At 41.4% G+C, this 12,151-nt stretch overlaps 1 protein-coding gene across 1 annotated transcript in view; it reads left to right on the top strand.

Annotated features, from left to right (window-relative positions):
• Positions 1 to 11,667, top strand: part of LOC126456885 (troponin C) — a 56,968-nt gene extending 45,301 nt beyond the window's left edge. Inside the window, exons 5-6 of the mRNA XM_050092714.1 lie at positions 3,897 to 4,028; positions 11,423 to 11,667. Of these exons, the coding sequence (XP_049948671.1) occupies positions 3,897 to 4,028; positions 11,423 to 11,451 (161 nt within the window). The 3' untranslated portion in view covers positions 11,452 to 11,667. The remainder of the gene's footprint in view (positions 1 to 3,896; positions 4,029 to 11,422) is intronic.
• The last annotated feature ends 484 nt before the right edge of the window (positions 11,668 to 12,151 follow it).

Raw genomic sequence — 12,151 nt, 5'->3', positions numbered from 1 at the left:
TCCGTTAACGTCTATCCTTCATCATACTTTGTGCTAGTACTTCATTTCGTATTCCACTAATCTTTTAATCTTTAACAATGCTCGAGAGCACAACGTACTAGACACTTTCAGTTTTTTCTTCTACGGATTACTGATGCTGATGCACACAGCATTGTGCTCCAGACGTACACTTTCAGGAACTCCTTCCTCTGTCCCACTCAAATTTCTTACACTGGTTGAGCTCTTTCATTGAAGAAAACTTTAATCACTGTGCCAATCAACTTCTTATACACTATCTGATCAAAAGCGTCCGAACACCCCTACGTAATGAGGAATTTACCACTGTTGCGGCTTACCTTGATGCGGCAGCAGAGGGAGTTTGGCCGACAGTAACTCGCCGAACGACAACGCTGGACCCCGGGGAGTAGGAGGGCTTCATTTTTCGATCAAGTCCTGGTTCAACGTACACCATCGTGACAGACGTGTTCAGTTGTGAAGTCTTCCAGAGCAACGAACGTTGCCAGATTGCATTCGGCATCGTCATACGGGTCCAGCAACTGATATGATACTATGTGGTGTCATTAAGTAAACCACACTTTTACCTCTACTTCGCGTAGTCTGCAATTTGAGCGACAGGCGTTATTTTGAGTAAAATAATTTTAGTTGTTAGGCTGCGTCATTATAAAACACCGTAACATGTAACTGCCAACGTTTCGAAAGACTTTACAATAGTCCTCTTCAGGACGGTTAACTACACTCTCCAGCAGATAACTGCCCTGAAGAGGACCGCTGCAAAGTCAGTCGAAACTTCGGCAGTTACTTGCTTTAGTAATTTATAATGACGCAGCTAAGTACGCAAAATTATTTTTTTCAAAATAACACTGGCGTTACAAGCCTACGAACTTTTAGGAGATGTTATGTTTATGACGTCTAAGGATGAGTGGCATTCAACGGCTTCGTGATATCTTCCTACGAAATAACACCAAACCACATATTGCTTGTGGTGGCATGACCTACCTCGACACGGAGGCTGTTCGACTGTTGCTCAGGCCGGCGCGTTCTCCAGATGTCTCACTGGTTGTAAACATCTGGTAACGGGTTTCACACTAATGGCTAATGGCTCTGAGCACTATGGGACTTAACTTCTGAGGTCATCAGTCCAATAGAACATAGAACTACTTAAACCTAACTAACCTAAGGACATCACACACATCCATGCCTGAGGCAGGATTCGAACCTGCGACTGTAGCGGTCGCGCGGATCCAGACTGTACCGCCTAGAACCGCTCGGCCACCTCGGCCGGGACGGGTTTCAGAGATTGGTCCCTTACCACTAGCCCACCTCCACGATTGCCTCTGAACTCCGGCTCAGAGTTGAAACAGCATGGATTGACGTTATCTTATCTGCCATTCAGACTCAGTACGACTTGATGCCTAGCCGGATTGCTGCTGCCAAAGTTGGTGTCCAGTATATCCCCAGACCTCTTAAAAATTTAACCCTATTTTCTTCCTAGAATAGTGTTTATGCACAGTAAAACGTAAAAGTTCGTTATTTGATATCCTTTTTATTGTTGTAATTTGATTGCTGGGCATGGATGACTTGCATAAATATTTCGAAAGTATCAAACTTTTGAATAGCGCCACGTGAAAGATGATATAATTGTACATAATTGTATCACACCCCTTTCCGCGAGAAAGTTTTAGCTGTGTTACGCGTATTGTAATCTAGTGCAAGTAACACAGTGGAATGTATGCTCCTAACTTGGGCCAGGCCCCATCCGCTTCACGCTGTCGTTAGCCTGACGGCGCGACCCGTATTAATAGAGCATAGAGCGTAGATCTTTGTACCAAATTTTACGTGATATTATACCCTCTAAATCATTTACTGTAATTTTCCTAGTATGATGAATACGCAAAATAAGTAAAATTTTATTATTTGCTATTCTTTCTAGTGTCACACTTTTAAAGGTCGGACTTTTTGCACATATACGAGTATACCGAAGGCTCCAAACTAAAAAAAGAGAAAAAATGTGAGTGTGCCTTTCCCTGTACACAAGTCTCAAAATTGTTTCTACTGCAGAAAGAAACTTAGTTTTTTTCTGTGGAAGCTTAAAACATGTCAGCTCGCTTCAGCTTTCCAAGGTCGTCATTCTACCCGATTCTACGTAAGTTTTAAATTTCTAAGGCATAAGAAGTGGAATTCAAAACCCAGAACTGTAATTTCGGCAATCATTTGTCAGTGTCTCCAGTGTCAAATCTAGAGACAAACGACATAATTCCTGTGGGTTAAATCTCACCGTGGCTTCATTGAAGGAAAACTGGCTTTAACGTCCGTCGACATTGAGGTCATTAGAGACGGAGCACAAGTTCGGATCGTCTCAAGGATGGGGAATGAAATCGGCCCTGCCATTTCAAAGGAACCATCCGGGAACCTGCCTGTAGCGACTTGAGGAAATCACAGGAAACCTAAATCTGGACGGCCGGACGCGGATTTGAGCTGTCGTCCTGCCGAATGCGAGTCCAGTGTGCCAACCACTGCGTCACATCCCTCCGTTGTGGCAACATTCATAATGAAGTAGTCAGAATTCTTCTTACAGAAACCAGAAAATCTGGAACACTGATCGACCTGACACTTTCTCCTTCTGAAGTGCATCGTTGCTTTTCAGCAGTGTCAAAAGGACTGGAACATGTCTTAGTTCTTCAGGGACTGATGATATTATGCCTATGTTCAGCCTTTTATTTCACATAGACCCCGTTTCACGATGTTCGCCTACCCAGATGGTTGATATCCTCCTTCTACCGTATGAGTTTCAACCTCGACAGATTTCCAAAACATCTTTATCACAAAGAAATTTTTCCAACTGTGGCCTGTGACTGCATACACTACATAAGTTGACTTCAATCACATCGAATGTGCAAAATGGGAGAGACTCAAACAATCGTTTTTGCAACAATTACGTACGCTGAAAGTAGATTTTCCTGCGAATGCTGCCATTTCTCTTTCTTTGGGTATTCCCCGCGTATAATGAAGAGCTTTGTACATTTTTGCAAGCTGTCAAAGTATCTTTGTGTTACTAATGCAGGACTGGTTGTTTCACGTTCATAATAATGTATTTTATATGTGTATGTATCTCAACTTAGGTGCTGAACATTTTTATCTCTGCTGGTCTTCCTGTTTTATTGCACAAACTTGTGGTGCCAAAATAATCAACTCTGTTGAGCTACTATGTAAAATTTTTCACTGCATGTCAAGCACCTTTGTTAAACGTGTACTTGTATCTTCATTTACATTTGTGTCAAAACACCGTTGCTAAACATTAGTATTGTTATTTTGTTATTCCATCTTTTCCTTTAAATTTAAAAACCTTTTTTCACTGTTTGCAAGCATGTCAATTAACAGCAAGCTTCTGAAGCCCTTTGTTAAACTATCATCAATTTATGTTTTGTTCTGTATGTAAGTTACTTACATTTTAGCTGACTAAATGGGCGCCGGAGTAGAAATAAAAGCATAAAAATAAATTAAGGCTAGCAACGTAATATTGGTTAAGACACACTGGAGTATTCTACCTCGCCAATTTTTGACAGGTATTCACTTTTGGCCAGTATCGGCCCTATAGGTCATCTTCAAGGGTAGTAGGTGTCACCTACTATCGTTGAAAATGACTCTTAATGCCGCAATTGGCCAATTTTGTAACATGTGGTAAAGTGAATACTTGTGAAAAACAGCCGAGGTGGATTACGTCAGTACGTCTTTCAACAAGCTTAGTGCTGTGGTACCCCACATGGAGAAAATGAACGTAATATTTAACGGGAGTTGAGGGAATGTGTCTGTCGTGTCTACCCTTTGTCATCCCGACGTTATTTGAAAGCACGACTGTGTCGACTGTATTTCGTTAAGCGTGTGCGTTTCTTGCGCAGGAAACGGCTACATCACGACGGGGACGCTGCGAGAAATCCTGGCGGCGCTGGACGACAAGCTGGGACCAGAAGACCTGGACGGCATCATCGCCGAGATTGATACCGACGGCTCCGGCACCGTCGACTTCGACGGTGAGCGCCCTTAGAGATAACACTCCCTCACCTTCTCTTCCCACTGAGCAATACGAGCCATCAGATACGCTTCTCCATCAGTACAGAAAATCATAGAAGTGCGGGCTATCACAGCCATTACCGATATGAGTAAAATCCTTCTGGGTGTTAGATGGTGTCGCTTTCTTTCTTTTTTATCAGTCTTCTGATTGGTTTCTTGCGGCCAGCCGCCAGCCAAGAATTTTTTTTTTTTTTTCCAGCGCCAACCTCTTCATTTCGGTGTACCACTTGCACCCTACGTCCTAAGTTATTTGTTGGGTGTATTCCAATGTCTGTCTTTCCTGCACCGTTTGCCCTCTGAAGCTCCCTCTAGTACGATAGAAGCTTTTACTTGGTGTCTTAACACATGTGCTATCATCCTGTCTCCTCTTCTTGTCAGTGTTTTCCATATGTTCGTTCCTTCGCCGACTCTACAGTGAAATTCCTCTTTCCTTTCTTTTATCAGCCCACCTAATCTTCAACATTCTTCTGTAGTACCACATCACAAATGCTTCGATTTTCTTCTTTTCCGCATTTACCACAGTCCATGATACACTACTATATAATCTGGTGCTCCAAACCTAGTCTCAGAAATATCTTCGTGTCAAATTGAGGCATATGTTTGATATTATGAAAACTAGTAGGCTTTTTTTGGCCAGGAAAACCCTCTTTGTTTGTCCTAGTCTGCTATTTATGTCCTATTCACTTCGTTCGTCATGGTCAATTTTGCTTCGAAGGTAACAGAATTCCGTAACTTCCTCTGCTTCGTGATTTTTATTTTAAGCTTCTCGATTTTCTCATTTCTGCTACTTCTCATTGCTTTCGTCTTTTTTCGGTGTATTCTCAATCCGTATTCTGTACTCATTAGACTGTTCGCACCATACAACAGCTCCTGTAATTCTTGCTCACCTTTTATTTTCGCCACTGCTTCTTCGATGTAGTGTTTGAACAGTAGTGGCGAAAGACTGTCTCACAATTTTTTTATCCGAGGGACTTCGTTCTTGGTCTTTCAATCTCATTGTTTCCTGTAGGTACTTGTACATATGTTATATTACGCGTCTTTGCCTATAGCTTACTCCTATTTTTCTCAGGATTACGAATCTTGCACGATTTTACATTGTCGAAAGCTTTTTCCAGGTTGACAGATGCTATAAGCTTATCTTCATTTTTCTTCAGTCTTGCTTCCATTATCAACCGCAATGTCAGACTTCGTCTCTGGCGCCTTTATCTCTCCTAAAGCCAAACTGATAGTCATGTAACATTTCTTCAGTTTCCTTTTCCATTCTTCGGTATATTATTCTTGCCAGCAACTTGGATGAATGAGCTGTTCAGCTGATTGTGCAATAGTTCTAGCACTTATCTGCCCTTGCTATCTCCGGAATTTATGGCGTAATTGTCCAAAAGCCTGAGTCTACACACCAACATAAAAACTCGTTTGGCCGCTACTTTCCTCAATGACTTTAGACGTACCGACTGAATCTTGTCTATCCCTTCTGTCTTATTTAATCTCAAGTCTTCCAAAGCTCTTTTAAATTCTGACTCTAATACTGGATTCGCTATGTCCTCCGTATCAACTCCTATTTCTTCATCTGTCACGTCATCAGACAATTCCTCACCATTACAGAGGCCTTCAGTGCTCTCTTTTCATCTACCCGCTCGCTCTGCCTTTGGCAGTGGAATTTCCATTGCACTTTCGTTATTGCCACCCATGCTTTTAATTTCACAAATGGGTGTTCTGACTTCCGACTTTTGAGTCAGTCCTTACGATAATCATTTCAAGTTAGATATCTTCGCATTTGTCCTGCATCCATTTTACTTGTCTTGCTGTATTCTTGTCGTTCCCTGGCCATTTTTATCCTTCCTCCTATCGTCCATAAATTGAAGTATTTCATCTGCTACCCGATGTTTCTTCGTAGTTACCATTCAACTAATTGTGTTTGTCTTTTCAACATCTGCGATTGATCTTATCAGAGATGCCCACTTCTCTTCAACTTAAGTGTCTACCATGGTATTCCTTATCGCAGTACCCAACTTCAAATGCGTCTCGACACTCCTTAGTAGTTTAGTATTCCCCTTAGTTCCACACTGATACCCTAGTACTAACCTCTTGTACTTCAGTCATCATTACGAAAATGTGATCTGAATCTGTATCTGCTGCTGCGTACGGTTTACAATCCAGTATCCCGTATCTTCAGGCCTTTTCCAAGTATATCTCCTCCTCTTTTGATTTTTGAACATTATGTTTGCTATTACCTGCTGAAACTTATTGCAGAACTCGATGAGTCTTTCTCCTTTTTTAGTCATACTACCAAGCCCATATTCTCCCGTGCTTCTTTCTTCTATTCGTTCTCTTATTACCGCGTTGCAATCACCCATGATTCTTAAGCTTTCATGTCTTTATACATTTTGTATTACACATTATATATTCTCATATACTTTCTCTGTCTCTTTATCCTCTGCTTGTGATGTCCACTTGTATCCCTGAATTGTTTTTACTGGGGTTTAGTTGCCGTCTAACTTGATGAGAATAATTCTATCGCTGAACTGTAGTGACTCGCTCTCTGCTACACTTCCCTGTTCATAACATACCCTACTCCAATTACAACATTTTCTGCTGGTGCTGATGTTACCTTACATTCGTCTTCACTGACCCCCCACTACATCTAGACTCAGACTTTGCATTTCCCTGTCCAGATTTTCTAGCTTCCCTATCGCGTTCAGTCTTCTGACATTCCACGCTCCAATTCGTAGAATATTGTCCTTCCGTTGGTTATTCAATCTTTTTCTCACGGTCACCTCCCTGTTTTCAGTGCCCTTCCGGAGATTCGAATGGGGGATCAGTCCTGAATCTTTTGCTAATCGAGAGATCATCATGACACTTTTTCACTTGTGGGCCATATTCCCTGTGGATACATGTTATGTTCTTCAATATGGTGGTTTCCATTGCCTTCTGCATCCTCATGCCATTGATCATTGCTGATTCTTCCGTATTTTAGGGCAGATTCCCACCTCAAGGGCAAGATATTGCCCTGAACCTGTGCCCGCTTCTCCGCCTTCATTGACAAGGCCGATGGTAGAACAAGAATGATTTCTTTTACCGGAAGTCTTCGGCCGCCATTGCTGATGATATTAATTCCAAATTTTAGCTGCGGAGAGGTTCGAAACAGTGGTACAAGATGTTTTAATTACTTGTCAAAGATGCTACCATTCCACGACGCGTCGATTGTTTTGGTGCTATTATAAAGCATTAAAACAGTATAGATATGACTTCAGACTGTCTTTGTATCGTTCCTCCTCAGGGCGGCCGAACAGCAGTCGGATGTATAGGTTTTAATGTTCCATAATGTCGTCGCCTAACATCTAAAATGCTTTTATTCAAATGCAAATCATTTTGCAAACTGATGTAGAGTTTCGGGCCGATGTACCCGTGAATCTGGTGTGAGAATCCACGACTCTCAAGAGAATCACTGTGTTCACCTTTGTAAGGTCGGAATACATTCGACAGGAAACGCTTTTTGCCCGCAGAAACAGTCAAGTACGTTGAATCATTAACGAATACCTGTAGTGGTTTCACTAGATTACTTGGCGAACCTCGATTACAATGAGAAACACAGCCTTTTGCAGCTTGTTCCGTTAGTTATTTATTTGTCAGCTAGGCTTCCATTTATTCTCCTTTTACTGGCGTTACTGACAAAGAAAATTTTTTGCATAATGGGACAAGACAGCAAAGAATTTATAATCGTCAGAGAAATTAATTGTTAATGCTAAAAATACAAAAAATTAATATTTCACACTCATAGAGCTCTAAATTAGTAAATGTCACATGCAGTAACAATAGGTTACTACTTAAAAAAACTGCTGGGAGAAACACACAGGTCTGACAATATGAAGAAGTAGAGAGTAAGTTTCACTTTGTTTATTCAGTAACTATTCAGGATGGTTCTGGCGGTGCCTCCTCATATTAAGTATTTCGAGCAGAGAAACTTTCTTTCCACAGAGAGGTTATGTAGTAGAAGCACTCTAGAGAAATAGGGAATGCAGGTTTTTTCGACATACTTCATTGGTGAAATCGTCTCACGTTATCAGCTGAATCGTGGAGTCGTGTTGTCGCAGTACTTCGACGAGTTTCTTATTCGTCATCATCGCCTGAATTCGCGTCCCATTATGGTCGTTTCTATATTGCTACTGCTTTCTTTTGACTGATTACGTAACCCTTCGAAATGAGTTTTGAATCGCCAATGGGAAAGTCGTACACAAATAATCTATCGAGATGGCTAACAAATGTTATTCCGAACAAAAAAATTATGGATGAGCCCATTTTCCAGTTAACTTGTTTTTTGACTTATTTGTATGGTGTTGATGAAAGTGTTAATGACAAATGGATAAAAATGAGGGAAGGACTCATGGATGCTGCTGAAGAAATACTAGGAATTAGAGTACCATAAAGTAGCAGGAAAGAATGGATAACAGAAAACAGGTTGAAAAAGATGGAAGGGCGGAGAGAGTGGAAAAATGTAGAAACTGAAGAAGGAAAAAAGTGGTACAGGAAACTGAATGATACCAAAGCTATATTTACACAGAAAAGTAAAGATAAGGATTGGAAATGGAATGTCTGAAGGAAGCAGCACTGAACGAGGTGTTAGACAAGGTTGTTGCCTTTCACCACTGCTGTTTAACGCTTATCTTGAAGAGACTATTGCGAGAGGCTTAGCTGGGAAAAGAGGAATATGAATTGGTGGAGAGAGAGTAGAATGTATAAGATTTGCTGATGACATGGTATTAGTGGCAAAACGTGAGCGGATAGTGAATAACGTGCTGAAAGATCTGAATGAAGCTTGTGTGGAATATGGGATGCAAATAAACACAGCAAAAACAATGAGTATGGTCATCAGTACAAGACGCAGACTGTCCAATATTAAAATAGGACAAGCTATCATTAGCCAAGTAAATGCATTTAAATATCTTGGAAGCACAATAACTGAAGACTTGAGATGTCACCAGGAGTTGAAAACTCGAATTGCCATAGTGAAGGAGGCATTCATCAGAAAGAGGAGTCTTTATGTGGCAAATTAGATAAAGGTCTAAGGAAAAGGCTAGGCAAATGTTTTGTCTGGAGTGTGGCACTATATGGGGCAGAAACATGGACGCTGAGACGGGAGGATGAAAAAAGGTTAGAAGCATTTGAGATGTGGATATGGAGGAGAATGGACAAGATAAGCTAGATTGAAAAAGTAAGTAATGAAAGAGTATTTGAAAGGTTTGGTGAGAGAAGATGTCTGCTGAAGGTTATAAGAGAAAGGAAAAAGAAAAGTTGGGACATTCATCGAGAAGGGAGTGCTTGCTAGCAGATGCTTTTGGAAGAACTGGTTTGTGGGAGAAGACTGAGATGAAGAAGGAGATACAAGATGATAGACGACAAAAGGGAAGAGGAAATTATGCGGACCTGAAGAGGAGGGCAGAAGACCGGACAGACTGGAGAACTACCATGTGAAAAACTGCCTTTGGCAGAACACTAATAATGATGATTATGATGTATGGTACCTCAGTAGTTTGCGAAACTATCTCAGTCCTACTTCTGAGTCAAAACTTCTACACATGAATTAAGATTATCTTCCATTTATTAACCACGCCTGCTACTTTCATCCTGCATCTTCTACTTAATCGACACATTCACTGATCTGTAAATAAATTAGCCAATCCGCAGGGTCCTGAACCAACTTAAGGGATACTAAAGATTACCTTCATGTAAAATATTAGTGAATGTAATCACTGAATCTACCCTCGCCTGCATTTTTATAGGATGAGACTAGCCCCAATTTACACGCTTACCTGAGCTGGATTTTATATTACTTGACACGATTGAAATATTCAGTACATTCTGTCCGGCTACAAATCCGCAAGCTGCCAAATTCATTATTTGCCAACTACATCGTAATAGCTTTACGGACATAAATCTGAGAGGATTAAATTAAGCTGCAAAAAGAGACTTACGGTACTGATATTGATAATCATCTTTCTAGGGTTGGTACCTCCTGTTGACTTTTTCCCGTATTGCGAATTAACGTTATGTTTTTGATCTCCGCATTCTGCACGACACGATGAATCTCTTTCTTCCATTTACCCAGAAGTGTTTCGACACCTATGTGTCGTCTTCTGTGGATGTAGATTCGACTTATTTTTATAGAATTATTATAAAAGTTCACAATTGTTTTTCTATTTTACGCCTAAAAATTCTGACATGTATGGTCTTTTGACTGCTCACCTGAAATTACAGTGATTGCGAAAATTTATAGTGCTCTGCTTCTTTCGTTCAGAAGACATGGCATTATGACAACATTTTATTCCTAATTCAATTTTTTATCAAATGTTTCCAGAGACCATTTCAAGTCTCAAACAGATACGATGTATATATGTAGATTGAAGCCACGAATCAAAATGTGTAGCAAGGCCAGGATTCCAACCCGGGTGTCTTACTCACTTGGCAGATGTGCTAACCACTACGCTACACTGGCATGGAGACTTTGCACAACTGCACAGACTACCATAGCAAGTCTCCCTTCTCAATCCAAATTTCCATTCACACCTCAGCCTGCTTGTTATTCCCCACTAAGCTCGAACAGCATTGCAGAGTCTTTCCAGCTGTACTGGAACAGCACCTCTGCATCGAAAGAAACGGGGGATTCTGCCTGAAACTTGAGCAGAGGTGCTTTAATCAAATGAAACTATATCGTTCCAGAGACATTTTCAAGTTACAAACACATGTGATGTATATACGCAGACGGAAGTGATGCATAAAATTTGCACCCAAACCAAGATTCGAATCCGCGTGCCGGCCGCGGTGGGCGAGCGGTTCTGGGCGCTTCAGTCCGGAACCGTGTTGCTGCTACGGTCGCAGGTTCGAGTCGATCCTTGGGCATGGGTGTGTGTGATGTCCTTAGGTTAGTTGGGTTCAAGTAATTCTAAGTCTAGGGGACTGATGGCCTCAGATGTTAAGTCCCATAGTGCTTAAAGCCTTTAGAAAAGCCTCTACAATGCTGTTCGAGTTTAGGGTGAATACCAAGTGGGCTGAGGCGTGAATGGGAATTTTGATTGACGAGGGAGGTGTGTTAGGCCAGTCGTTGCGGTTGCGCAGAGAGAGCCATTGTGCCAGGGTGGCGTAGTGGTTAGCCATCTGCCTAGTGAGCACGAGACCTGGGTTCGAATCTGGGCCTTGGTAAAGAATTTCTCGTCGCTTCGGTCTGCGTATACACACAATTTATTATGTTTTTGTGGGCCAAAAGTAAGTTACCAGGATCAAAGCACATCTTTTTTTCTGTGTGCAATTCAGTTTTTTTTTTAGAATAAGAGTTCCATTTGTTTTCTCTGGTGTGTTGCAGAGTTCATGGAGATGATGACGGGAGAATAAGCCAGCAAATGCGAGGGGTACGGCGCCCAGCGGTTTACTCACTACGAACACCAGGACCAAGTGCAACAGCACCACCTGCTGCGTCATCGCCAAAGCCGCGAACCCTCCTGAAGGGCCACGGAGAAGCAGCAGTCATCACACCTACGCAGCACTCGTCTCAGGCACTATTGCTAACACTTAGCAACAGACATTGTAAATAAATAATTTCACCACTAAGCTGCTTCCGTGTGCATTCATTTTCTTTTCCCAGTTCACTTTTGTCACTCTCCTTATCATCTTGCAAAAATGGCGTCAACGATTGTGGCGCAGTGACATTTTAAGTGAGATGAAGAGATCGTCGATAATGGAAGTCCTCAAAACATGATCTTCGCAGCTTGGTTACACCTGCTTTTTGCAATGTTTATCGTTCTGTGTACCAGATATCTCCTGCTTTACAACCACGGCCTAAATTCTAAAAAAACAGGTGGCATCAATGTTGTGATCACTGGTAATGACAATTTGTGTTACATTTCACTTACGTTGGTTGTAGAATTGGTGTGTGTTGGTATCCGTAGCATTGTGATAATTCACATACATCCTCGTGCAGAGAAAACATTGAAATAGAAAAACTCCATTGAAAAATCGTGTGACTACGTTGAAAATATTCTTGAGAAGCTTCTAGGTGAAACGGAATAATATTACGGTAAAATCGTGCCAAATT

This window comes from Schistocerca serialis, chromosome 2, assembly GCF_023864345.2.
Source record: "Schistocerca serialis cubense isolate TAMUIC-IGC-003099 chromosome 2, iqSchSeri2.2, whole genome shotgun sequence".
In the NCBI taxonomy this organism is placed as follows: Eukaryota; Metazoa; Arthropoda; class Insecta; order Orthoptera; family Acrididae; genus Schistocerca; species Schistocerca serialis.
The sequence above is the reverse complement of the archived record's forward strand: the minus strand, read 5'-3'. Positions and strand labels throughout refer to the sequence as shown.